This window comes from Silene latifolia, chromosome 7 (genome assembly GCF_048544455.1).
Source record: "Silene latifolia isolate original U9 population chromosome 7, ASM4854445v1, whole genome shotgun sequence".
Lineage (NCBI taxonomy): Eukaryota > Viridiplantae > Streptophyta > Magnoliopsida > Caryophyllales > Caryophyllaceae > Silene > Silene latifolia.
The window spans coordinates 119,851,551-119,877,354 of NC_133532.1; the positions used below are offsets into that span (position 1 = coordinate 119,851,551).

Sequence of the window (25,804 nt, forward strand, 5' to 3'; positions counted from 1 at the left end):
ATTAAGCAATATAGTAATTTTGCAAGTATTAATGTTTATTTGACAGATTCATTTAAGTATAATGATATTCATGATGTACATATGTAATTTATCAGTTGGGTTTGTTATTGGACCTGAAGTTCCATATTTGTGGTCAACATGTTTTGAAAAAGGGACATATCATATAATTTTGCGCCGGAAGTTCCAAATGATTTATGATGAGGAGATAGATATGTCCAAATTATAACTTTGGTCGAAAGTTCAAAGTTTTAAAGGGTGTAATAATTTAACGCCATCTCATCAGTACAATATTTTCATATTGTATAAGTGTAAGTGGCCAGAAGTCCACATCTATGGGTATATGAACCGCTGTTCAATTTAAAGCGGTCTTTATGAAAGGCAAAATTATTTGCGAATTGATTCTTATTCACCTGAAGTTGAACGGTATAATGAGATATGAAATTTGATCCATTCCTTGAAGTGAATGTGACATCTCTTAAAGACTCTGTCTGTAGCAGAGCTCGAGAATACGGCGTTATGATAAGCCTAACATTGCGGCCTTAATTGAGCCTTTTAATGTGGCATTTGATGAGCCAACTAAAGAAGCCTTAACTGAGCTTAATGGTGTAGCCTTATTGAGCCAAAATTCGTTCATTGAAAGAAATGACAATATCTCATAAAAGAAATATCTCATTAAAAGTCATTTGAGACGCGCTCAAAATTTGATATGAGAAAGAAAAATTATTTATTGGTACAAGTGACAATTTTGATAAGTACACTATGGCCCGAAGTTCATAATGTTGAAATTATGACTAGAAATTCACTCCCACAAATATTTATTCTTTACTACTTATTATGTTAATATTATGGTATCTGTATACGATAAATATAAATTAAGTTGTTTCATTCATCTTTTAACTCTTTGATTTGTTTGGATTTTGAGTTGCTTGCACGTCATATCATATATCGAGTTATAGTGGTCATCATATATATTAGTTTTGCCAATCATATTCATACGTACTTGTGTTTACTCACTAATATTATTATTATCACTACTAAGTGGCTTATAGCCACACTCATCGATTTCTTAGTTCTACTATACGAAATCCAAGAAAAATGAAGAACTCTTTAACCTAGTTTTCACAGTTGCTTTGGTGTATTAATTAATGGTGTTTAATACTTTAATACATTTCATGTCATAATTGCATCTTACAGTAGGTCAAAAAGGTACTCCACCCATTATCACAATATGTTGTTTTACGCTAATTGATAGATAGCCATTTGTTAATTATTTTGTTTAGTGTGTTAGTATTTTATGAGTTTTTGGCATGTTAGATATATTAACGTATAATTTTGAAATTTGCAAAGAAAAAAAATTTATATATAAAAATATTCAAAGAGTATTATGGTCATGTTCCTTATTGGAATATTGATAAGTCTTGCCTAAATATTGAGACACCTGTTGTGTCTAATGTCACATCATTTATCTGGCCGGATTCTTTGAAAGTTGACATGAAATAATTCAGATGTGACATAGTAAGGCCATCCGGGTTCTTATTATACCCGTTTTGATAAACCTGAAGTTTATCCTAAGGAAAATATAAGTGCTGAAACTCTCTCGTGTAAATTTATTAAAGGCAAGACATTACACGAAGACTGAGTATATTTAATATTGGAGATCACAGTTTGATTATTATACGGAATCGTTAGTCTCCGAAAAGGGCATTGTAATTCAGCACATTTAAAATCCAACTGCATTATATGTTACTCCCCAAAAGATTTTGTTAATGTACAAAAATGCCGAAATAAATTCTTATCGGTGATATGAGAAATTAAGGTCTAAGGTGGTTATGGTTTTTAGCACCTTAGGGGGAGAATGATAAGGAAAAGCTGGTAAAAACAAACAAGTAATTATCCCCAGCTGAACCTGAAGTTCAGTGATTTGTTTTCAATATGAAATACATCAAGTAGAGGTTCACGGAATTAGAAATGATGGTATTCATTTGGTTATGAAGATGTATTATGATACCACTTTTATCACCTTATCAAAATGTGATATGTTACATTAAAATCTATGATTTAATTATAGACAGTTTAACCCTATATGTGGTACAGCGAGCTATACATTAGTCATAGAAAATATATGTAATGAAAATTTAGATTCTTGCCAAATTGAACAATAAAGCACACGTGAAATATAGTGTGAGAATCATATCGGTTCACATATTTCTAGTAATAAGAAAATGGCAAGTTTGGGCAGTTGGTACTCCTATGGAGTAGAGAAATTTGGATGTCCCGAAAGTGACATAAATATCTGAATGATAATAGATGGCCTATATAGAAAAGGAATGGTACCAAATATATTCAGATATCATTGATCAGTACTAACAATATCATGAGATATTGAAATTATATCGATATGTTTAAGGAACCGATATGCATTTGCGCGCGAAAATTAATGGACCAGAAAATGGGGATCTTATAAGTAAGTCCAATCTTAATTGTCGACATATAATCTATGATTATAAATGAGCTCATGGACTAGATGTCCAACTATTGACCTGAAGTCAATTGAAGTTATGAATATTGGAAAAGGAAACTGTACAGTTTGCATTATCGAGTCATCATCATGTGCATTTAGAGATTTAGTTCATCATTTGCATATTAATTAGTTTTATTTTATATAAATTATTGCGTTATTATATAACTGTTGTTTAGAATTAGTTTAATATCATATGTATGAACATGTTTTATAATATTATTTTAAATGGATAAGTGTTTAAAAAAGGAGAAATGTTATCTTACGAGATACTACAACGAGGATAACTCCCTATAGGAGCCTCTTGAGTTTTGGGAACTCATGATTATATATGAACCTCTACGACACGATTGAAATGTTATCGTGATTATTTCCAAAATGGAATACTTAAATTCATGTCGAGTTTACTTGAAGGAAATTATTATTGTCTCAACCTGAAGTTTGAGTATATGAGAATAATGATTTAAATGAGCTTCATGCTAAACATGTGAAATTAGTTTATGGTCCAGAAGTACCATAACGATTGGAAAATAATGTGGTCAAAGTCTACAATGAGAATGCCAATTCATACTTATGTGGTTTAGCAAAAAAAAATCGCTCAAAAGTATTGGATGATTTATTCAATAATTATCGGATTGATTCTCCTTAAGATAAGGAATTAAGGAATGATGGCTACACTCTTTTTCCCTTCGACTAGGTTTTTTGTCCCAATGGGTTTTTCCTAGCAAGGTTTTTAACGAGATAGCACAATAAGCGCATTGATACGCTATGATTATTAAGATGTTTTATTCTTAACATATAATGTTATGTCATTTATCAAGAAGTTCCCTATCACGATTGTGGAAATATTATTTGAAATGATGATCCAAGAGTCTTCACAAATGACTACATCCAGATTGTGAGAATTAAAGAAATATGAAGACTGAAATTATCAAGGATTTGAAAATATCAAGTTTATCAACTACGATGGATTTTATTCAACGATCGAGAAGTTACGTTAAAGCATGGTTCATTTCAAGATTTATCAAGTTATGTAACCATCAGGGGGAGTTGACACGCGCTGTACTCTTTTCCTTATCCATGGTTTTGTCCCACTGGGTTTTCCAAGGAAAGGTTTTAACGAGGCAGCTATTATCACGTGTGTCTGAAGATTATTGTACTCTTTTCCTTTCTAGCATTTTTTCCCATAGGGTTTTTCTAGTAAGGTTTTTAACGAGGTATGTTCTTCAGTAATGGACATCCAAGAGGGAGTGTTATGAAATATTATTATTATATGGATGTCCATATCTTATAGAATATATTATATTATGGAAACTCTATCATTGTATGCGTATATATACCCCTCATAATGGAATAAGAATTGAGTTTTGCCTCTCTACTATTCACTCTAACGTTTCTCTCTAATTCTCTCTTCTCTTTATTTCACAACAGAAACCAATTTACTTTTTTTTTTTTTTTTTTTTTTATTAGGTAAGAAAACTAGGTTGATCCTCTAGGGTAGGACCAACCTATCTCATCCTTTCGAATGAGGGAGGTAAGTTGAAGCCACCGGCTATCAAACCACCTCGAAAGAGTTGGACATGAATGTCCAAGTGAAGCCATGAGGTCAGCAACCTTGTTGGCTTCACGAAAGCAATGTTTAATTATCACTTCATCGAAAAAATAAAGGTCTAATTTCACATCCTTGATAATACTAGAAATTTCCAACGGAATTTGCCAAGTACCTCGAATCGAGTTAATAACACATAAGTTATCACCCTCCACAATTAACTTTGAGATTCCTAAGTATTTAGCTGCTAAAATACCTTCTTTTAAAGCAAGTGCTTCCGCAACAAAGATACTATTGGATCCGCACTTTTTTGCTCCCAACAAAACGACTTTACCATTGTGATAGAAACCAATTTACTTATTTACCTCTACTTTAACCCCATCGCTTTGTTACCTCTTCGGCTCTCCCCTTCCTTTTCGGTACACAATCTCGTCTGATCCCTAGCACCACTGTCACTCCACCAGCCACCAGCCACCAGCCACATGCCAACTTAACAATGGAAGGAATGTCAATGGGCGGCCCGATCATACACCGTCGGCGGTCGTTCAAAGTTCAAACCGCCATGGATCCCCGACCCGCCGACAATAACGGGTCATGCATGCACGATGATTATACATTAGGTATTCTTCATCCCCCAATTCTCTACCTTGAATTTCTATCATCGCATAATTTGAATTGTTTATATTATTTCTTTAATTTAATTAAACAAGATTGTGTTTATACTATTCAATCAAGTTACTAGTTGACTTATTACTCCCCGTTTAAATCATTTGCTTATTTTTATTTTATTTTATGTGAAAGGTATTTTAATCAAAGTAAACAAATGATTGAGACGGAGGGAGTACCTCTTTGAATTAACTTTGAATTAAGATCAAGTCATTGGCCTGCATATTGCATATCTGTGACAACTAGCAATTTCGGCGAAAACAGTAAACAAGGTTTACAAATGAACAAATGATTGGGACGGAGGGAGTAATAGTCTAATAGATAAGCTAGGAATCAGCCGTTAATAGTAGAATTAGTAGACTTAATGTAGTCAATATGTACGGAGTATTAATTATATGCAAATGGGAATTGTTTACGCTTAATTGTTGATATAGGAGCTGATGGGGCATATTCTGCACCCGCTGACCGAGTCAACATATTGACCAAGGTCAAAGCTAAAAGACAACAAGTCAAAAGAAATGAGGTCTAACTGACACAGCCTGTCGGCCTGCCACTTGGGTCTCGGCACGGCAACTAGCCGGTCGAGAGACACATCCGCGTACTCACATCCAGTCCCCTCGGCATGGAGACAACCAGGCCTGCCGGCCTGCCATGGGTCCCTCGGCCGAGGGTAAGATAGTCTTTTCACCTGCTAGCCACTTGGCCACTACGCGACAAAAGGTGAAAGTCTATAAATACTCCACATCTCTCATTAACAAAAGACAACTCAATACAACCGAAATATGGTATAAGCTCCTTTATCTCTCTACAATATACTTTGCCAACTTATCTCTCTAAGTTTACTGACTTGAGCGTCGGAGTGAGTACGTTCGGCCCCAAGCCGAGCCCTCAGTTTGTTTATCTTACAGGAGAGAGCGAAAGGAAGAGACAATCAAAGACATCATTCAACAAGCTCAAGTGGTCACAAATCGCGTCGAATTACACCAAACAGAGCGTAATGGCTAGAATAGATGAGTTCTAGAGTATATAGATTTATTGATACTTGCTATGGAGTAATTTTTTATCAAGTCATTGTCCTGTATAATGCACGTCTGCGATAGCGCTTAAACATTAAATAAGTAGACTAAATCGGTCAATATTTATTTAAACATCCAGTTGTTGTTTAATATACCTCTTAATTCATTGATAAAAGGAGCGTAATGACAAAAAGAATCAAGATTGGCCTTTCAATCAAGTTAGGAGTTCATTTTTTAAATCGTACTCCGTCATTCTTGTTGGATCTAGAGTAAATCATTTGATTGATACTTGCTGAATTATATGATCAAGTCATTGGTAACATTGGTCACATTTGGGGCCATCACAATTTATGACTAGAGAGACCAATAAAAAAACATAATGTAGTATACAATGTAGATTATCCAAAAAAAAAAAAAAAAAAAAGGAAAAAGACTAGCTCGACGAAGTAAGATTTGATACTCCTCTTGTCCTTTTAATTTCAGTATTTCACCATATCCTAACTCGACTAACGGCCGTAACAATAGGCGGAGTGTTAACTGGCGGCCCGAATATGAAGTGTCGATGGTCGTTCAAACTGCCATTGATCCCCGACCCGATGACAAAAACGGGTCATCCACCATGACTTTGATTCAGCCACAACCATTAAACCAATAGGTATTCTTCATCCACCAATTCTACCTTAATTATTTCAATCGCAAAATTGGAATTGTTTTAATTGTTTGTTTAATTTAAATAAACAGGATTGGTTGTGTTATCATCTAATCAAGTTAATACTCCGTAGTCGATCATGTTAAACTGTAATTCATGGTTGGTTTAATTCAATCATGTTTTAATTTATTTCCGAATTTATGATCAAGTCATTGGCCTCAGTATATTGCATATACGTGACAACTAACAATAGGCGTAAACATTTAACAAGGTTTTAGTATGTTGCTATCAATAAACTCGGAATTACTCCCCCTCATTCATTTGCTTACCTTTCAAGGTTTTAGCAAAATGATTTGGACGGAGGGAGTATCTGTTAACATTTGGAATAAGTAGACTTAATCTGGTAATATTCATATATTAATATTCCCTCCGTCACATTTATTTATTTATATTATTTGGGAGGATCATTTAAATTAAAGATAAACAAATGATTGGAATGGAGGGAGGATATATTTAATCTATCTTTGTCCCCACTCATTTGTTTAGCTTCATTAGGGGATCCATTCAATCATGCTTTTATTAATTCCTGAAATTATGATCAAGTCATTGCCCTGAACATTAAAGAAGGTTTTAGCAGCTTGTTTGATAAGCTAAGAACTAGCTGTTTACATTGACTTAGTCTGGTCATATTATATATGGAGTATTTAATCTTCTAGTTGCCGTTAAATTATATGCAAATGGGAATTGTTTAGGCTTAATTGTCGGTATATAGGCGCATAATGACAAGAATAGACGAGATCCGAGTGTACGATTTGATTGATACGAATACTACTTGCTAATTTTTTATCAAGTCATTGGCTGCGTAATGCACGTCTGCGACGACTTGCAATCCGCTTCAACATTAAATAAGTAGACTTCATCAGTCAATATTTCTTTAAACTTTCAAATGATTGTTTAATATATGCAAATGAGAATTGTTTACACTTATTTTCTGATATACGAGCATAGTGACAAAAATAATTGACGGAGTATTTAACTGAGTAGTAGCGAAACTTGGATTATATTCTAAACTTGTGAAAAAAATCCTCCATTTCCCTTGTTTTACAAATTTTTTTACTGAGTATTATTTTCTAAGAGTAATGTTGAGTAGATCTTGCCTCTGTGTACCATAGTGGTGATATTCTTGATTTGCTAGTTCCTTTTTTTTTTTTTTTTTTTTTTTTTTAAATCTCCTTCCCATTGTGTTTCACTCAATATACCTTTTGCTTGCCACAAAAACGAAATAAAAAAACCCAGAAAGTGAAATAGGAAAAAGAGGTCCAACATGTCGGTAGAATCTGGAGCTGTAAAAGTTGGGCAATTTTTCTTGTCTGCGATCATTTATAAGATAAAAACATACGTAAATTATATCAATGAATGTGAGACGAACCTCATAGAACTTCTCAAAGGACTTGAGAAGTTACGAGGGATTAAAGATACTATTGATGAAAAGGTGCTGAGCGAGAAGAAAAACTTGCAAATACTCACTCCTAAAGCAGAGGTTTGGTTAAAGCTTGTCAGGGAATTGGTTATTGACGAATCAATGAAGATGCTAATGAATACGGATATGAGGGTAGCCAAAATTATGCTGAGGTTGATGAAGAATGATCTCAAGAAGTTGGTTAAAGATGATGGTAAGATGCGTGGCCTGGTGGTGAAAGTGATGAAAGATGTCACAAAAAGAAACAGAAAGGCTGGTAGTAGTGAAGTTCCAGATATGAATAATAACGATAAAGAGGTTAGTGAAGTGTTGGAGAAGCTTATGGAGGAAACTTTAAATGAATTTAAGCAGCTCATGCAAAATGATGAGGAAATGGCTATTGCTGCAATGCATTTGCTAGAGAATTATAAGGAGAAATTGGAGGAGCTCACGGAAAAGGATCCGGAGGTGGCAGATATTATAGCCAAGGCCAGGAAGATGAGCGATGAGGAAGAATTTCCAAGTGATAATCACGATGATGAAAATGGAACGAAGGACAATGTCGCTGCGAATGTCGATACGCTGAGAAACAAAGTTACAAATTTGCTTAAACCAGTGGGCGATTTAATTTTGAATGAGGAGGCGTTGAAAACATTGCCCGAGAATGTAAGGTTAGGAGTGGAAGCAATGGGCGTTGTTATTGGGAATAGGAGGGGGCTGAAGGCAGAGTTGGTCGATTCTGAGAATATAAATAGCCACAGAAACTGTTGTTGTATGATTTCCTATAATTATTTCTCGGATCGTTATTATATGAGTGTAGCGGCCGAGGCTATGCTCGTCACAATCAAGGAAATAATTGGAAACGAACCTGGGAGTGAGGATGTTACTCGGCCTGAAAGAAGAGGTGAAATGAAAGCCATCCCAACAAATTTGGCGGAGTTGAAATCCAGAAATGAGCTTTTTGAGAAAATAATAAAGGCACTCGCTTCCAAAGATGTTAATGCGCTTGGTGTCTTTGGAATGGGAGGCTCAGGTATTTTTCTTTATTTTTTTTTCTAATAATACTGCTTTTTGTCCTCTATGATTTCTCTACCACCCAGCCCTTATCATACTTTCTTGACATATAAAATAAATTAAGGTAGACGACAAATTGGTGGAAAAAGTTGCAGAGAAGACGAAATGGTAAAGGCTGAAAACGTTTTCGCCAAAATAGATCTTAATGTATTTTGTTCCTCATTTTAAAGTTTTCACATTCTGTTTAGTTTGAATTTAAGTCGGGTTATGCAATCGTAAACTTTAACTTGTGATTATAAGCAGTCTAACCAATACTATTTGTAAGCATATACTGGGTTTAAGGTCTTAACCAAATTAACTTGTAAATAAGATAACTTTGCTAGAAATGTACTACGTACTCCATATTATTTTAGAATATTCCGACAAAAAGAAAAGATAGTAATATTTTATGTGTCGCATAGTTGTTAGTATATGACATTTTTCGTCTTTCAAATGAAGTCTGACTTCCAATTTTATAAAATATAAAATATAATACTTCGAGAAAATTTATGAAATTTGTATAGTCAGATTCACAATGAAAATTGCATTATAGGACTACATTTGGTGTTTCCCATTTATGTTCTTGTAGAAAATTTTAATTCCCGAGATTAGGTACTCTGCAAATATCTTTGAGATGTACTAGACTCAAATGCAGACTAATTCAAATCATGCTCGGAGCAAAAAAAAATTCAACTATTCATTCACTTTTCTCTTTCTTTACCAATTTGGTAGTTTGGCCTCCTTTGTTCTTAATAAACACGAGACGGGTCTGGCCTTACCCGCGGTGGAGGAGAAAAGTCTAACTCACAAGCCCAAGAATGCTCTTATCTCCCAAAACCAATTGGCAATGGGAGAAACACCCCTAGACCTTATAAGATAGACAATCTCTCTCTTTTTCACCGATGTGAGACTCACAAGTGGATTTATACTCCAACACACACTACTACAAAAAACATCAAAGACACCACTAATAAGAAACCAGTTAGATTTTCAGACCGGTTTCTTATCTTAAGAAACCGTTTAATTTCATGAACCGGTTTCTTAGATCCAAGTTAAGACATGTGTTGACTTCATATCCGATCTCTTATCTTTTCTGATATAATCTTTGTCCAACCTCATCATCAAATTAAAAACGGTTTACCAAATAAACCACCTCACATATCGAAAATGGCGACGCCGCAGCACCACTCGCATTATCGCACCTCAGCCCACCGTCTTACCCTGCCACCACCAAATCTCGCATATTCGCCGACCACCCAACCTAGCCCAGATGCCACCACTAAACCACACTCTCACAAGGCGACATTTACGATTGTTGATTACGCACTTGCACAAGGTTGCCATACGCACGCCCAAGCTACCTTTACTGCGGCTTCATATCGGTTGCATCTCCTGTAAGACGGTTCCTCTTTGATAATAGGTATTCATAGTTTTCCACCAATTTCATTTTAATTAGGTAGGGTTTATAGGGATTTGATTTATACCTAATTAGGATGCTGTATGCTTTCATTATTGTTATTTAATGATAGTTTGAAGTATTAGATTAAATTAATTAGATTTGCTTATTAGGGGTCGAGTAATTTAGGGGTTTTAGATTCAATTCCGTTTATCTGTAATTATCTACTCTAATTATGCTTATATGCTTATATGAATATGAATTAGTGATAAATGATTGTGTTATTTGCAAACTAAGCTGTGGTTTTTTTCTGTAGTTCAAAAACTAGCGATTGTGAATGATGCTCAACTTAGTCCGCATGATTCACTATACTTAGGCATGTAACTGATGTACTCAATCAATTCTGTTCATTTTAGTCGCTTGAAGGCATCAAAGCTATAGAAATGAAGTAAACACGCTTTCAATATAGTGAAGATAAATAGCTTTTTGCTTTGATTAAGTTGTTCTCTCTATAGGTTCACTTTCAGATGTAGAGTGCTCTATTTTTTTTACAATAATATAGCTCTTGTAATCCCTAGTTTGATCAAATAAATAATAGTTGCTGTTGAGAATAAAGCTACTATTTTTAGTATTGGTGTGTGACTAATTTTTGAATATTCAAAGTAGACTTTGTGAGCCTGGATTGTGGTGCTACAGAAGGTCACACAGACGAGCTTGCCAGTATAATAGGTTTTGGAATTCATTTGCGGTTTATGAGTTCTACATAAACAAGGTTGACGAGTTCCTTACAATCTAAAGACAATTCTTCACAGTCTAAAGGCAGGATCTTAAATAATGTTGTAGGTTTATTGATGTAGCAGCTTGAACAAAATGCTTTGAGTCAAAGAGTATCATACATACTTGTACCTCAATTTGAGTTGCTTATTCACTTTAGTTCCTATGCTTAGATGTCATGTATCAAGTCTTTAAATTCTATTTTCATTGAAAAGCTGGAAAGTTTTCTGTTTAGTTGCGTCTGAATGTAGTAAATTGATGATATGTTAATGATAAAGAACAAAATGGAAAAGCACAGAGAGTTCTTGTAGTATTACAGCCTAAGGTAAGGCTTCATAATGTTTTGTCTAACTCCTTTCTTCGCCATTTGTGGGAGCCCTTGAGGCATCGGTTACGTTTTTATTGTTGTTGTTGGAGCAGGTTGAGTTCATGAGTCTGAAAGAGCTGTTAAGTTGACCAAATTATTTGGCATCCAAGTCTTACTGTCACATGTATACTCCTTAATTAATGATGTGTTTTACTTTCACATTCAAGTCTTCTACTTATAGCTACATTGTACATGGAGCATTTTAATTTGTGTTGTGATTATTTGCATCAGGATCAGGTTTTGGGTACATTCATCTTTCAAACTACCGACAAATAGGTATACATACACTTGTTCTTATCAAGTATATTTTGTTAAGAATATGTTGTCCAGTCCTTGATATGGTTATCATTAAAAATGTCGATTTCCTTCTTTCCTCTATCAACTATAGGATCGTGGCTTGGAATTTCGATGACAATGTATGCTATGTTGCTCGGACTTGTTTAGAAGTATCCGACACGGGTGTGTGTCCAAGTGTCGGATTCGGCTATTTAGGGTGAAAAAAACCAGGTTTTTGGTCTAAAATAAAGGGTCCAAGTGTCCTACCCATATCGGAATGTCAAGTGTCCGACACGGATACGTGAGGTAATATTTAAGAGTCTGAGCAACATAGAATGTATGTAAAGAGAGTACATTATTATGACTTAAAACTTTATATATAATAATATTTGCAATTCGTTGAACCCGAAACTAGTTATTACATTATAATTTTTGCCAAAGAGTAGGAAGTAATTCCTTTGCTATTAGATTCCGAAATTTCCTTTTTCTCTCCTACAGTGGGGATTGATTTTGTCATTGCCTAGGAGTATTATCTTATTATGGCTCAGGTATCGTCAGACCAGCAGATCCTGAATCATATTGGGTTCAGGCAATTAGTTAGGGTTTATGGGTAATTATATTTGTGCTTAATTAGTTGAGTGCGACGGATGTTGTATGATTTTGTTGTTATTTGAAGAGAAATATAGCATAGTTGTTGTGATTGAAGTATTCGACTTAAATTTGTTGGACTTTGTTAATCAGGATAGATCAATTTAGGGGTTTTAGATCCCCTTACTCTCTCCGTTTTCCGGATATTTTTTACTGTTGTTTTTTCCCTTCGTGCGGGGGAGGCCACCGATTTCACTTCGAGTTTGGGTATTAGATGATTTCAACGACAAGGTTAACTTGGAGAGTTATTATTTCGATAAATTTATTCCTTTTTGTAAGTATGGTTTAGTTTATCCGAATCCGAATATAACTTTTAGATTGGTTGATTTAGGAAGTTGATGCTGATAATGTAGTTTGACAATTGTAATGTTTTATTAATTGTAATTTTTGAATAAAATTATGCAGGTCTCGTCATTTTTTAATTGTATTTTTTTAAAATAAAACCTAAGAAACCGGTTTTCGCCACACCGATTTCAAAGATAGGATCAAAGAAACCGGTTTTATTCAATCACTGGTTTCAAAGATAACAAGCAATGAAACTGGTTTTGGCCAATAATCGGTCTCTTATCTCTTTTCAAAGAAACCTAAGTTTACGCAGCACAAAACAGTCTCTTTGACATAAGCAAAGAAACCGCTTTAAATAACCTGGTCTCTCAGGCTAAGACACCTATGAGCTGAGACCTAGGTTATAAACCTGGTTTCTAAGGCCTTTTTAACCTTTCTTTGGCTTATTTTGTAGTAGTGACACCCCTCACTTGTGAAGCCCACTTAAAGATCGGTGCGGAGGGACTAGACATCCTCACAAATCCGCAAAAGTCTCACTCGACCCGAGGACCGGACTTCCTCATCTTTGAAACCGGAGGGACTGGACATCCTCACATCCTCGGGTCGGTGCACATAAAGGCTCGATTTTAAACACGAGACCCAGTCTTTTTTTTTTTGCCTTGGCTCGATACCACTTCTTGCAATATGTGCACTGTGGTGGTAAATCCGCATCCGCCTCTCCTGCTGGCAAAGGGTTACCTCTTCCGCGTCCAACACCAGTCCTTGCAGACATTGCCACCTCTGTTTTCTCCTCTTGGATGCGTGTGACGACTTTGTGGCGTTCTTCTCGCAAGACAAGAGCATAGGCACGACTTCGAGGATGTGAGGCTATCTTCCATCAATAGGTTCGATCGAATATGACCATATAAGGCAGTATTCAATCCCATAATGAATTGGTGAACCTTTTCTTCCTCTCGCTCTTTTGTCAAAGCCGCGCCTGCTCCACAAGTACAAGTCGGTACCTTGCTGTAATTGGCTAACTCGTCCCATATCGTCTTCAACTCGGTATAATACTCAACCACGTAACGGGTGCCTTGTTTGCACTCATTCAAATCACTTTTGAGTTGATGGACGCGAGGTGCATTCCCTGCCGAGTAGCGCTCTTTCAATTCATTCCAAATTTCGGTCACAAAGTGGTAAAAAAGTAATGCTAGGATGCGATTTCTCGTCAATGACATTCCGCAACCAAGCTTTAACCATGGCATTGCATTGTCTCCAAGCCACAAATTCATAATTGCTTTCCATCACTGCTGGGGTTTCTATATGGAACCGTCAACGAACCCCAATTTGTTCTTAGCGTCGAGTCCATTGCACACCGCACCGCCCACAAATCATAATTGTCACCATTGAACTTAGTTTGTGTCAACGACAAACTAGGGCTATCCCAAGGATGGAGGTACAAATGGGGATGAAGGCGGTATCGTTGTCTTATCACCACCTTCAGTTCCCTTTCCCTTACCACTGCCGTCTCCGTTCTTAGTCATGATAGCACAAAAAAAATGATTCTTAAAGTAATTGTTTTATGTATGTGTTTTATGTATTTGAAGAAAAACGTATATGAATTGCGGATGCGAGGATCACACCTGCTCCGATGATACTATGATAAACACGAGACGGGTCTGGCCTTACCCGCGGTGGAGGAGAGAAGTCTAACTCACAAGCCCAAGAATGCTCTTATCTCCCAAAACCAATTGGCAATGGGAGAAACACCCCTAGGTCTTATAAGATAGACAATCTCTCTATTTTTCACCGATGTGAGACTCACAAGTGGATTTATACTCCAACAGTTCTCAAAACAAAGCCTAGGTTTGATAAATGATGAAGAGGGCGAAAAACATGAAAATGTCAAAAATAAATTACATTTGGTAGGCCTTTGGCCTAGTTCGTGCTCAAACAAAGCCTAGGTTTAAAACATAACTAGTTTTATACCTTTTTGTACAATCGTAAATATCAGTCTTTATCATTAGATACATGAACATATAATTGAACGTGATTAAGTGTTCAATACCGTGACAATGTAAATAGTCATATTTGGAAATTCGAATATTTGATAAATATTAGATTTGAATATCAGATAATATACAACCGTATTTTATTAGAATTATATTTTAGCTATTTGACATGTTAGACCCGTTGAATGTATGTTTTAACATAAGTAATTAAAATAGAAGTAAGAGATAGGAATAAGAATTGGGCTGAGGATAGAGGGTAATTAAATAGAATAGGAAATATGGAGAGACCCACATGTAAAAACTCAACAACCAATGAGAAGTCTTTAAATAACTTTAACTTTTATACTATGTAGATAACTGGTCATATTCTGTAGGATAAATAAAACTTTCTTTTAAGGATTCTTGTAACTCAAAATTAGTTAAAAGCATTTGTCGCCACTATAAAAATCTTATTTTTCAAAACTGCCATTATACAATACTTTTTTCTATAATCGCCATTGTAAAATTTACATTTCTTAGGTAATTGCTATTCGTAGTATTTGTTGCTTGCTATTAGGGCTGAGAATCGGACCAAACCGCCGGACCGGAACGAAGACCAAAAATAAAAATTTAGTAGGCCAAAGACCGGGCCTAAAACTTTCGGTCTTGGACCAAACCCGAAATATTTGGTCCGGTCCGGTCTTGGACCGAAATGGACCTAAAATTAGTTTTTTAACCCTTTTGTATACGATAACTACATTTTAATTCCGCTAAATAAAATGCATTTAAATAATTAGACGACTTTTTTTATGAAAATAATTGACAATACTAATTTATAGTGTCTTTTGAATAGGGTCGTTTCACTCGGTGGTCCTGGACCAAAGACCAGACCGGACCGGACCATTTGATCCGACCATCGGACCGAATTTTGTTTGGTCCGGTCCACGGTCCACCTATTTACGCTACTTTGGTCTTGGTCCGGTCTGGACCAACCCGAATAGACCGCGGACCGGACCATGGACCGAAGTTATGTAATAAAAGAATTTTTAAATTTCTAATATTATTAATTTTATTTTCTACTTTGTTTACACGTATTATAAGATGTGTAATTATGTAGTTAAATCTCGTAAAAAAATAATGTTGTTTATTTTGATCATTACGAACTTCTCGAGTTCTAGTTTTATATGCTAAAACATGTCAATGACAATAATATTTGGTCCATTTGGTCCGGTCCGGTCCACGTGTTTTTATGGTCCAGACCGGACCGGACCAATATTAATATGGTCCGGTCCTCGGTCCACCTCTTAACCCTTATTTGGTCTTCGGTCCAGAGAGTTTGGTCCGTCCTGGTCCGATCCCGACCAATGAACACCCCTACTTTTGAAGATAAAATCATAATATTTTAATGTTGCGTCATTAAAAACATGAAATTTGGTCCATTCGGTCTGGACCTAAATTAATCGGTCTTGGACCGGACCGAAGACCAAATCTCGACAAAATGAGGACCAAGGACCGGACCAAAATAATTTGGTGCGGGTTTGGTCCAGACTAAATGGTCTGGTCCGGTCCAATTTTCCGTTCTGGACCTAAATTTGCTCAACCCTACCTGCGATAGCGGGTTTACGAGTTAACCTACAAATTTAATTATAACTCAAATACTCCCTCCTATTCTAAATAACTCTCCCCATTTCCTTTTTAGTCTATTCACAATACTCTCCCTATTTCCTTATTTGGCAAACTTTTATACTTATTTTAATCACCCCACCCCACAACAATACCCCACAATTCTCATACTTTATCTTATTTTAATCACTTACTCCACAACAATCCTTATTTTAATCACATTACCCCACCACAATACTTATTTTAATCACACAATACCTTTCCTCTCTCCAATCTTCTACTCCATTCCAATACTTTATCATATAATACTCCCCTCCCTTAATTCCCGTTCCCTCCATGAAAGGGGAGGGTTATGTAGAATAGGAGGGAGTAGTATTTTTAGTGTTGTTAGAATTTATAGTTTTTTTTTGGTATTTTATTCAATAGTATTTTTAGTGATTTTAGGTAATGATCATTTGTACTATTTTTTTTACAACACATTGGAAAATTTGCATAAACTATGTTTGAACTTATTTGACTTTCTTAAACCTTTTTTTCCCCCCTTTTCGTGCATACTATACTCCATTAAAGCTTGGTGGTTCAAACTCATTGGTGATGTTTTTTATCAACTTGAATTGTCTACCTCTTATTGTAATATATAGTTTTCCTACAAACTAAATTCTTTGAGTTCTATATATTTGAACTTAATGTTTATAAATTTAAACACGCTCATCAAGCATAATCAAACATATTTATATATCTAATTTGCAATAATTTTACTAATATATATAATAAAAAAAATTATGTTGTTCAACTGTAAGCTTAATACAAGAGTAACCTTTTGTTCTATGATTTTTATATACAATTTTATCATTTAAATTTTAAATAACTTTTTAGGTTTTATTCTAAGTAAATATGGAATAAGATATGGGTTAACTTACTATAGTAGGTTAAAAGGTCATCAAATGGCATTTTGTGACTTATATATGTTTAAGAGTGGCAGAATTAGAAAAAATAATTTAATAGTGGTAGTTTTAGAAAAATATTGATTTTTGAATGGCATCAAACGCTTTTAACTCCTCAAAATTACTACCTTTTATTATCAACTTTTTGCATCTATATAGTGGTACCACATTCTGATTCCGACAAAAAAAAAGGCTTTTTCCGTTGGAACTTGGATTATTCTCCCCAAATATCACACGAATTGCTTATTTACGCTCCATTAAAATGACTTAACTTGTGCTACATAAAAACTTTCATCTTCCATATTTGTGACACATTCATCAACCCACACTCCATCTCATCTTATAGCTTCATCGCTCATTTTTTTTTTTTTTTTTTGCTAAAATTACTCCAAACTTTGGGAATTTTTACCAGGTAAGTTAAGTCCTTCTTACTCCCGTACTATCCCCCTTTTCCTTATTTTTTTCATTGATTTGGTATTTAGGATTCTTCGTAGTTTTTGTGGTATTCTTCAACCAAAGCAACCTCGCTCCTCCCTCATCGTCTTCATCTCTATTATGGTTAACTATATCCATTCATGCCATTAAATTTCAACAACTTAAATAATTTCACAAGAGTAAAGCTCATATAATTAAATTTAAAAAAATTAATACTTCTCACCTATTCTGTTCCTATTTTTAAAGGTAACCACCTTATATAACGTTTATTATCCGTAACCATCTAATATGTCACTTAATTACCAAAATTCACACCTAGTTTTAACTACGGTGATGACTTTCTTAATTCCCGACTAGTTTTGCAGACTAATGAGTAAAACTTATGTAACATATCCAAACAATCACGTTTTCAATCTTCTTTAACCTTTCGTCTACTAACCCCACCCAACATCACCTCACCTCATCCAGTGATCTACATCTTCATCATCCACCACCTCACCTTACTTCCTCTCTCTCCCACTTCCCCAACCATCGTAACCACCCAATGTAGCCAATCACCTCGACCACCACTCACTTCACAAACCACCAATGCACGAGTTCCACACCCAAAAAACCACCCCGGATGAATAACATTCATAACCCACCACTTAGTTTCAGCACTAATAATAGCAACAACAATATGCTGGAAATCAGGCCCGCTTCACCTCTAATATTCTCCTCCCCTCAAAATATTCAAATAGAGATGATTGTGGGGCGAGTTTGAGCGGGTTTGGGTCGGGCTACGATAAAAAAAAAAAAAAAAAAAAAAAACCATGTTAGGGCTGGACTAGGCCAACTATATGGGCCTATTTAGTGAGCCTAAGCCTAATCGAAATAGGCTAGATTAGGTTTATATTAATAACAATAGTAGAAGTGAGAGTAATGAAAAGGATAAATTACAAATAAGCACCACGTATTTACGTAATTTTACAAATTACCACCACGTATTTGTGTTTTTACAAATAACCCCCGAACTTTTGCGTATACTCCCCAATCACCACCATATTTTAATCCCGAATATCATTTTTCTTATTTTCCGTCTTGTTAAGTTACAATTTATGCTAAATACCCATATTACCCTCATTTAATTACAAAACTATAGATGAGCAACAACATTTCCGTCTCTACGAACAAAACTAAACTCACAAGTGTTAAAATTCATAGCTAAAGCACTAATTTCTTTATCCAGTACACCAAAATAGCTTGATGGAAATGCCTCTGCCTTTTAACATCCTTGCCAAAGACAACGAATCCGATTCGAGAACGATATCCTCAATCCCCATTTACTTTGCAGATTCTAGCCCAAACACAGCAACTTTCGCCACAGTAATTTCTGGTCCCAATTGCTCTCGGACTCCAAATGCCTGCATTTTATTTTCTTACAAGCTCAAGCCATGCACTAGGCCAATAGAAAACCAATTCATCGAATTGATTTAATCAATTTCCCTGCAGATTAGGAAATGTTTATATCTAGACAATTGTTTATTCTCCCTGTCAATTCTCATCATGGATTATGATGATACAGGAAAAACAACGTTAGCCATACAAGTTGCCAATAGCAAAGCAAAAAGCGTATTTGAAACAGCGGTAATGGTTGAAATTTCAGAATCTCCAAATATAGAAAGCATACAAAATCAGATTGGAGATGGACTTGATTTGGATTTGAATAATGTGCATGGTATACGTGAAAAGGCAATCCGCCTACATAACAGATTGACGCCTAAAGACGAATCAGATGGGAGAAAAGATGAAAAAAAGATACTCATTGTCTTGGACAACATTTGGAAGAAAATTGATCTGGATCAAATTGGAATACCTCGCAAATACTGTAAGCTTTTATTGACAAGCAGAACAAAGGATGTCTGCAAAGAAATGGATGTAGAGGAAGGTAACATACTCGAGGTAGGTTTGTTGAGTAAGGATGAAGCAAAGGATCTTTTCAAGTTTCAGGTTCAAAAGGTGGTCACTATGGAATATAAATCTGTTGTTGATAGATTGCTAAAAAAGTGTAGAGGTCTACCTATTTCTATTGTAGCAACAGCTACTTCTTTAAAAGGTAAAGAGTTGCCATTTTGGCGACAATTTGCCGAGGAATTGGAGAAGCCTATTTCATGTCAAATCAGTGGTGTGCACCACGAGACATTCTCAATTCTTAGAACAAGCTATGAGGTCATGGCAAGTGAAGAGAAAAAGAAATTCTTTTTGCTAGCTTGTTTATCTCCTGTTGGTACAAGTATATCCATTGACAACTTAATGAGGTATGGTATTGGATTGGATCTATTTCAACATGTCAATAAACTTTCAGAAGCCATAGACTTAGCACGTACTTGGGCACAAGAACTTGTGTCGTCTTCAATGCTTCTAAAAGCTGATTCCGACGAGTATGTAAAGATCCACGATGTTGTCCGGGAGTCTACTATGTCTTTTGCACCAAAATCTGGTATAAATACAGGTAATCTTGAAACAAAAAATTATTAATAATTCTTGGCATTTGTTCAATGCCATTTCTTGCAGACATACGATGGAAGCTAATTAAATTATAACGTATAAAATAATGCAGATGGACATATGTTTTTGGTGGACGCTATTCCTAGATGGATCTGCGAAGAGACTTTCAATAAGTACACTGGCATATCACTTTTGGCTCAAGCTAATTACGTTCCTCTAACTGGTGTGAAGGCTGATTTGCTACAAATTTTGTTATTGAAAGGCAATGCAGACCGCAGTTCTTTTCTTGTGTCTAATTTTTTCCAAGGAATGACAAATTTGAAGGTCTTAGAAATGTTATTCATGAATTTTGAGATAGGGCTACCAGAATCGATAGGCAAACTGAAAGCTCTCAAAACATTGCATTTAGTAGACTGCAAATTAGGAGATATTAAGTTGATTGGTGAGCTGGGGAGTCTACTTGTTCTTAGTTTACGTGGATCGTCTCTTGAGGGGTTACCCGATGAAATTGGGAAGTTGTACAAACTTCGGTTGTTGGATATGAGTAAGTGCCAGTGTAAGGAGCCAAGAATTCCTGCTAATGTGATAGCTGGACTTTCTCTTCTGGAAGGGCTCTACTTGCGTGGTAGCAGCTTTACAGAATGGGCGGTAATGGAAAGTACATCTAATGACACAGGAGTAAGTACTCTTGCAGACATAGAGGATCTTACTAAGTTGGACTTTTTGAATGTGCTTGAAATACACATTCGAGAACTTGTATTACCCATTTCTGACCAATTTGTCAAAAATCTGGACAAATTCCAAATATATGTTCGGGAAGAAGATTTAGAGCAAGAAGATTGTGATCGAATGCCATCTCCACGTGCTCTTATTATGGCATCAAAATTTGATGTTAGCCAGGAGTTGAAAAAGGACAATTGTCTAAAGGCATTGCTAAAGAAAACCGATCGATTGGCTTTAAAGAGTGCAACAGTTGAGAATATTGTTCCCGAGTTGGACAAAGAAGGATTTAGGGACTTGAGTCGACTCGAACTGTCTAACATTGATAGCATGCACAGGATATGTGAAGGGAAAGCTCCAACAGAATTGTTCTATAATCTATGTCACCTTGGAGTTTCAGAGTTGGAGAATTTAGAAGAATTGTTGCGGGTTAATCCCCTTCCACGTAAAATTACCACGTTACAAATTTCAGACTGTAACTCTTTGACCTACATTTTCAGTGAGGACGATGTGGTAAACAAGGAATCAGATATCATCAAGTTGCCTTGTTTAAAAACGCTGGAATTAGATGGAGTTAGTGATCTCATAAGTTTTGTTAAGGAATCCAACAATGATGATAGTGGACGCCCAAGTTTCTTCAATAGTAAGGTACGTATGACGCCTTTTATACCATCTTACGGAGTACTCCCTCTCATTCACTATTTTCTTCCCTTTTGCACGGTCTCCAATGCTCTTTGACCGTATTTTTCGAGGTGTAAGTTGATTGTTACAAATTATATTTTGTGAATAATATTTTTATAATAAATATAAATATTTTAATTTTATTTATTGATATTAATTATTTTTTGACTTTTTTTCAGTGAAAGTTTTCAATTTTGACTCAAAAAAAGTGAAATGGGAAGATAAATAAGATTGAGGTGTACTTTTTTTTTTTTTTTTTTTACTATGTCCCTTTCTTATTTTATATATTTAAAATTGGCTATTCTAATATAGTCGACTTAAACTCTACATTTGTTTGTTTTCTAATTATATCCTCAGAGGGTGTTTGTGTTTGTGATATGTCTTTTAGCCTTGCCAATGCGTCTAATGTTGTGTGTGTGTGTGTTTTTTTTTTTTTCTTTTCCTCCATGTGCTATTGATGCGTAGGTAATGTAGGGAGGGATCAAGTTTTACACAGAGTTGTTGTAAGTATACTGTACAAGTATGTGGTTTGTAGAATTGAAATGATTGTCCTCATACGAATAAATTAATGTTTTTTTAGGGGGATATGAATAAATAATGTTGGATACACGCAAATTTATCCATATTTTCATTGTTTTTCATCAATTTCATAACTCAATATAACTAGATTGTAATAACACTTAGTTTTATAATGCGTTATTTGCGTTTAGATGTATAATTTATGAGCTTTATTTGAAAGAATTTGAGCTTAGATGTATAGAATTTATGGGCTTTATTTGAAAGAATTTGAACTTCTTTTTAAAAATGTTGGAACTTAAAAAATTATAATAAAACTCAAAAATAATTTATGTAAGCTCAATTTGATTTTAATTTTGACATTAAAATATAACTACAAAATTATAAAAGTTCGAAAAAAATACACATAAGCTCAGTGGGTTAAGGACCCTACCCAAACCCTTTGGGTCTTACCCTAACGGGTCGAGTATTAGTCTTCTTATTTTAGACCCCACATTCTCTCTCTTATTTTCATTTACATCCACATATCATTCTCCCACTAAATTCTACCCAAAAACCATTGTGGAAGAACATAGAAAATAGGAGGGGTATTATTTATAGAATTTAAATTGACAATTCACTTATTTTTCATGTTTCTCCTTAATATATTTTGATTAGAGAAATAAATAAAAATTTAGATCGTAGCAAATAATAAAATGAGTTTTTTTTTTTTTTTTTTTTTTACCGAGAAATTAATGATGTTAATTTGCAAACATACGATTGGTAACTTATCTCAATAAACAAAAATCAGCCTTTTATAAGACGTGGTCATGTTAGAGGTAATTATTAACTCTTGAATAATTACAATGTTTAATTGGGCATTTGTCACCAAACCGTATCCGTATATACGGATTCCGTATACACGGTTTTTCCGGGTACCCGAAAACCGTATATACGGTTAAGCCGTATCGGATCCGTATAGTGATTTTTGTGATTTTTAAAACCGTATACCGATCTTTGTTTTCAAAACCGTATCGGGTACACACCGCTTTGCTCACCCCTACTACTAACTAAGCCCAAAAAGTTCAGAAATCCAAAAAAATGCAGATTGGTAATTTTCGGATCGGATATCCGAAAATTTTAGATTATTATCCGATATCTGATCAGATATCCGATCATCTGATCCGAACTGCTTTTCGGATCGGATATCCACTTTTTCGGATCAGATCCGGACCGGATATCGGATCAGTTCGGATAATCGGTTTTTTTGCTCAGCCCTAATAGTATATGTTAAAAATACCACTCACTATTCTAGGCGGGAAAAGTGGGAGTTTCGCCTATTTATTCAGTAAATAGGGGATGTAAAATATTTATACAAGTAATAAAAAAATAATCTTTTCAGCTAAAAGTTCCTATAATGTGTAAATCCAAATTACAAGCTATTATCATTCTTATTTGGTTATGTTTCAGGTTGCATTGACATCCTTGGAAAAATTGTCGTTGGGAAATAACATGAGAATTGTAAAGCTCTGGGATAAGGAATCGAATCTGCACGGTTTTCAGAATTTGAAGAATCTACAAATTAGTGAATGTGGAGAAATGGAGAGTATAGGATTGTGGTCTATGTTTCTTTCTCTTGTGCAACTTGAGATCCTATCAATAAACAGTTGCAAGAAGATGCAGCGAGTCATTAACGATGGAAGTGAAACACAACAAATTCCTAAAGAAATTATCCCATTTCCCAAATTGAAGAGCCTGGACATACAATATATGGAGAACTTAGAGTGCTTCTATGATGGAAGTTGTAAAATGGCATTTCCAAGTTTAGAAACGTTGAAGCTTACTTGTGAACTCATGACAAAATTTGCGGGGGGCACAAGTTCAACGGCTTTTTTTCCCAAAACGGTAATACTTCCTCATCTTTTTATGTCTCAATTCATATTAGGACTCATTTAAATTTTCAATATTTTCACAGGAAAAGAGAATATACAAATAAACACCCCAAAGAGTGTGTTTGCACTTTGTAACTCTTATCATTACTTGATATAATCTTCACAATATTTTAAATGATTACGGTGATGTGTTATAAAGAGAATTAGTCGAACACGGGATTGGATATAAAATCCGTTCTCACTTAACTAACACAAGTGTTTCTTTCTCCACATTAGAATTATATACTCTCTCGAATAGACCAACCACCATAGCTTATTGTAAATTGAAGGGAGTATATCTTTGTTTTTTTACTTTTCCTCGAAGAGACCAACCACCACAGCCTTTTCTGATCAATAAAACTATAAAAGATCGCCGTACACAATGTCCGGTTCTCATGCTTTTCTAAATTGGCAATACTGGTTTTTTGTGGGGTCCATTTTACAAAATATTTTGAACAACCCAATTTGGTATACTTTATTTTTATTTTTGAAGCAAAGTATACTTTATTTTTGTTTTATTTTTAAAACTAATGTTTGAACACAAATTCTCATTGAAGATGGACACTATCCTTCGCAAGCTTGTAACGGATAGTGTCCTCTTATAATATGTAGGTGGCACTATTCATTTAAATTTGAATTTGAAATTCATTATTATAGTTTAGTTCTTGGGTGAAATTATGATTTATCTTTGTTTGAATTAACGGGGTATTATGTAAGGTTAGCCTTCCGAATACTAATAATTATTTAAATTTTTATTTCAAATTTGCACATTTTGCTTGCCTCATAATTTTATTTCCCACAGCAAGTTCAAATTTAATTACACCAATATTTATATACTCGAGTTTTTCTATTTGAGAGGACCTCAAAATCACGACGTTTTACTGGTATGTTGGCCCATTTTATTTTTATTCGTGTTTAGAACATGAAGGGGAACTGGGGAAGGATAATTTAATAAGTATGTGAGACGTTTTGAATTATACTCCCTCCTATTCTACATAACCCTCCCCTTTCATGGAGGGCACGGAAATTAAGGGAGGGGAGTATTATATGATAAAGTATTGGAGTGGGGTAGGAGATTGGAGAGATGTAAGGTATTGTGTGATTAAATAAGTATTGTTGTGGGGTAGGGTGATTAAAATAAGGATTGTTGTGGGGTAAAGTGATTAAAATAAGATAAAGTATGAGTATTGTGGGGTATTGTTGTGGGGTGGATTGATTAAAATAAGTATAAAAGTTTGACAAATAAGAAAATAGAGAGAATATTGTGAATAGACGAAAAAGGAAATAGGGAGAGTTATTTAGAATAAGAGGGAGTATTTCGTATGAGTTTGATACTTTGAACAACAGTATGACATTAACTAAAAGATCTAGAAGACACTTTTGGGTTTTGGCCCTGTAATTTTCATTTTTCACCTCCCAGTTGGACTTAAGTTCTTACTTTACCCTTTTTGTTTGTTTAAGTAGTCCAAATATGTTATCTAATCACTGAGGCTTACACAAGATATCGAGTAGGTCTCTCTTACGACGATCTTATGAGAAAATATCAATATTTTATGATAAAAAATGATCATTTACTGATAATATGTTAGTATGTTACTCCCTCCTATTCTCTATGTTCTTCCACAATTGTTTTTGGGTAGAATTTAGTGGGAGTATGATATATTGATATGTGGATGTAAATGAAAGTAAGGGAGAGAATGTGGGGTCATAAGATATTGAGTAGGTCTCTCTTACGACGATCTTATGAGAAAATGTCAATATTTTATGATAATATGTTAGTATGTTACTCCGTATTAATCAAGTTGTCACTTTTTAACCAAAAACCTGATGATAACATTTTTCAAAAAATATTCACATTTTAT

General features: G+C 34.9%; 1 protein-coding gene across 1 annotated transcript in view; it reads left to right on the top strand.

Annotated features, from left to right (window-relative positions):
- Positions 1–5,729: 5,729 nt before the first annotated feature.
- Positions 5,730–25,804, top strand: part of LOC141592751 (protein BUD31 homolog 1) — a 60,632-nt gene continuing 40,557 nt past the window's right edge. The window contains exons 1-4 of the mRNA XM_074413542.1: positions 5,730–8,890; positions 19,193–20,119; positions 20,228–21,483; positions 23,482–23,916. Of these exons, the coding sequence (XP_074269643.1) occupies positions 7,723–8,890; positions 19,193–20,119; positions 20,228–21,483; positions 23,482–23,916 (3,786 nt within the window). The 5' untranslated portion in view covers positions 5,730–7,722. The remainder of the gene's footprint in view (positions 8,891–19,192; positions 20,120–20,227; positions 21,484–23,481; positions 23,917–25,804) is intronic.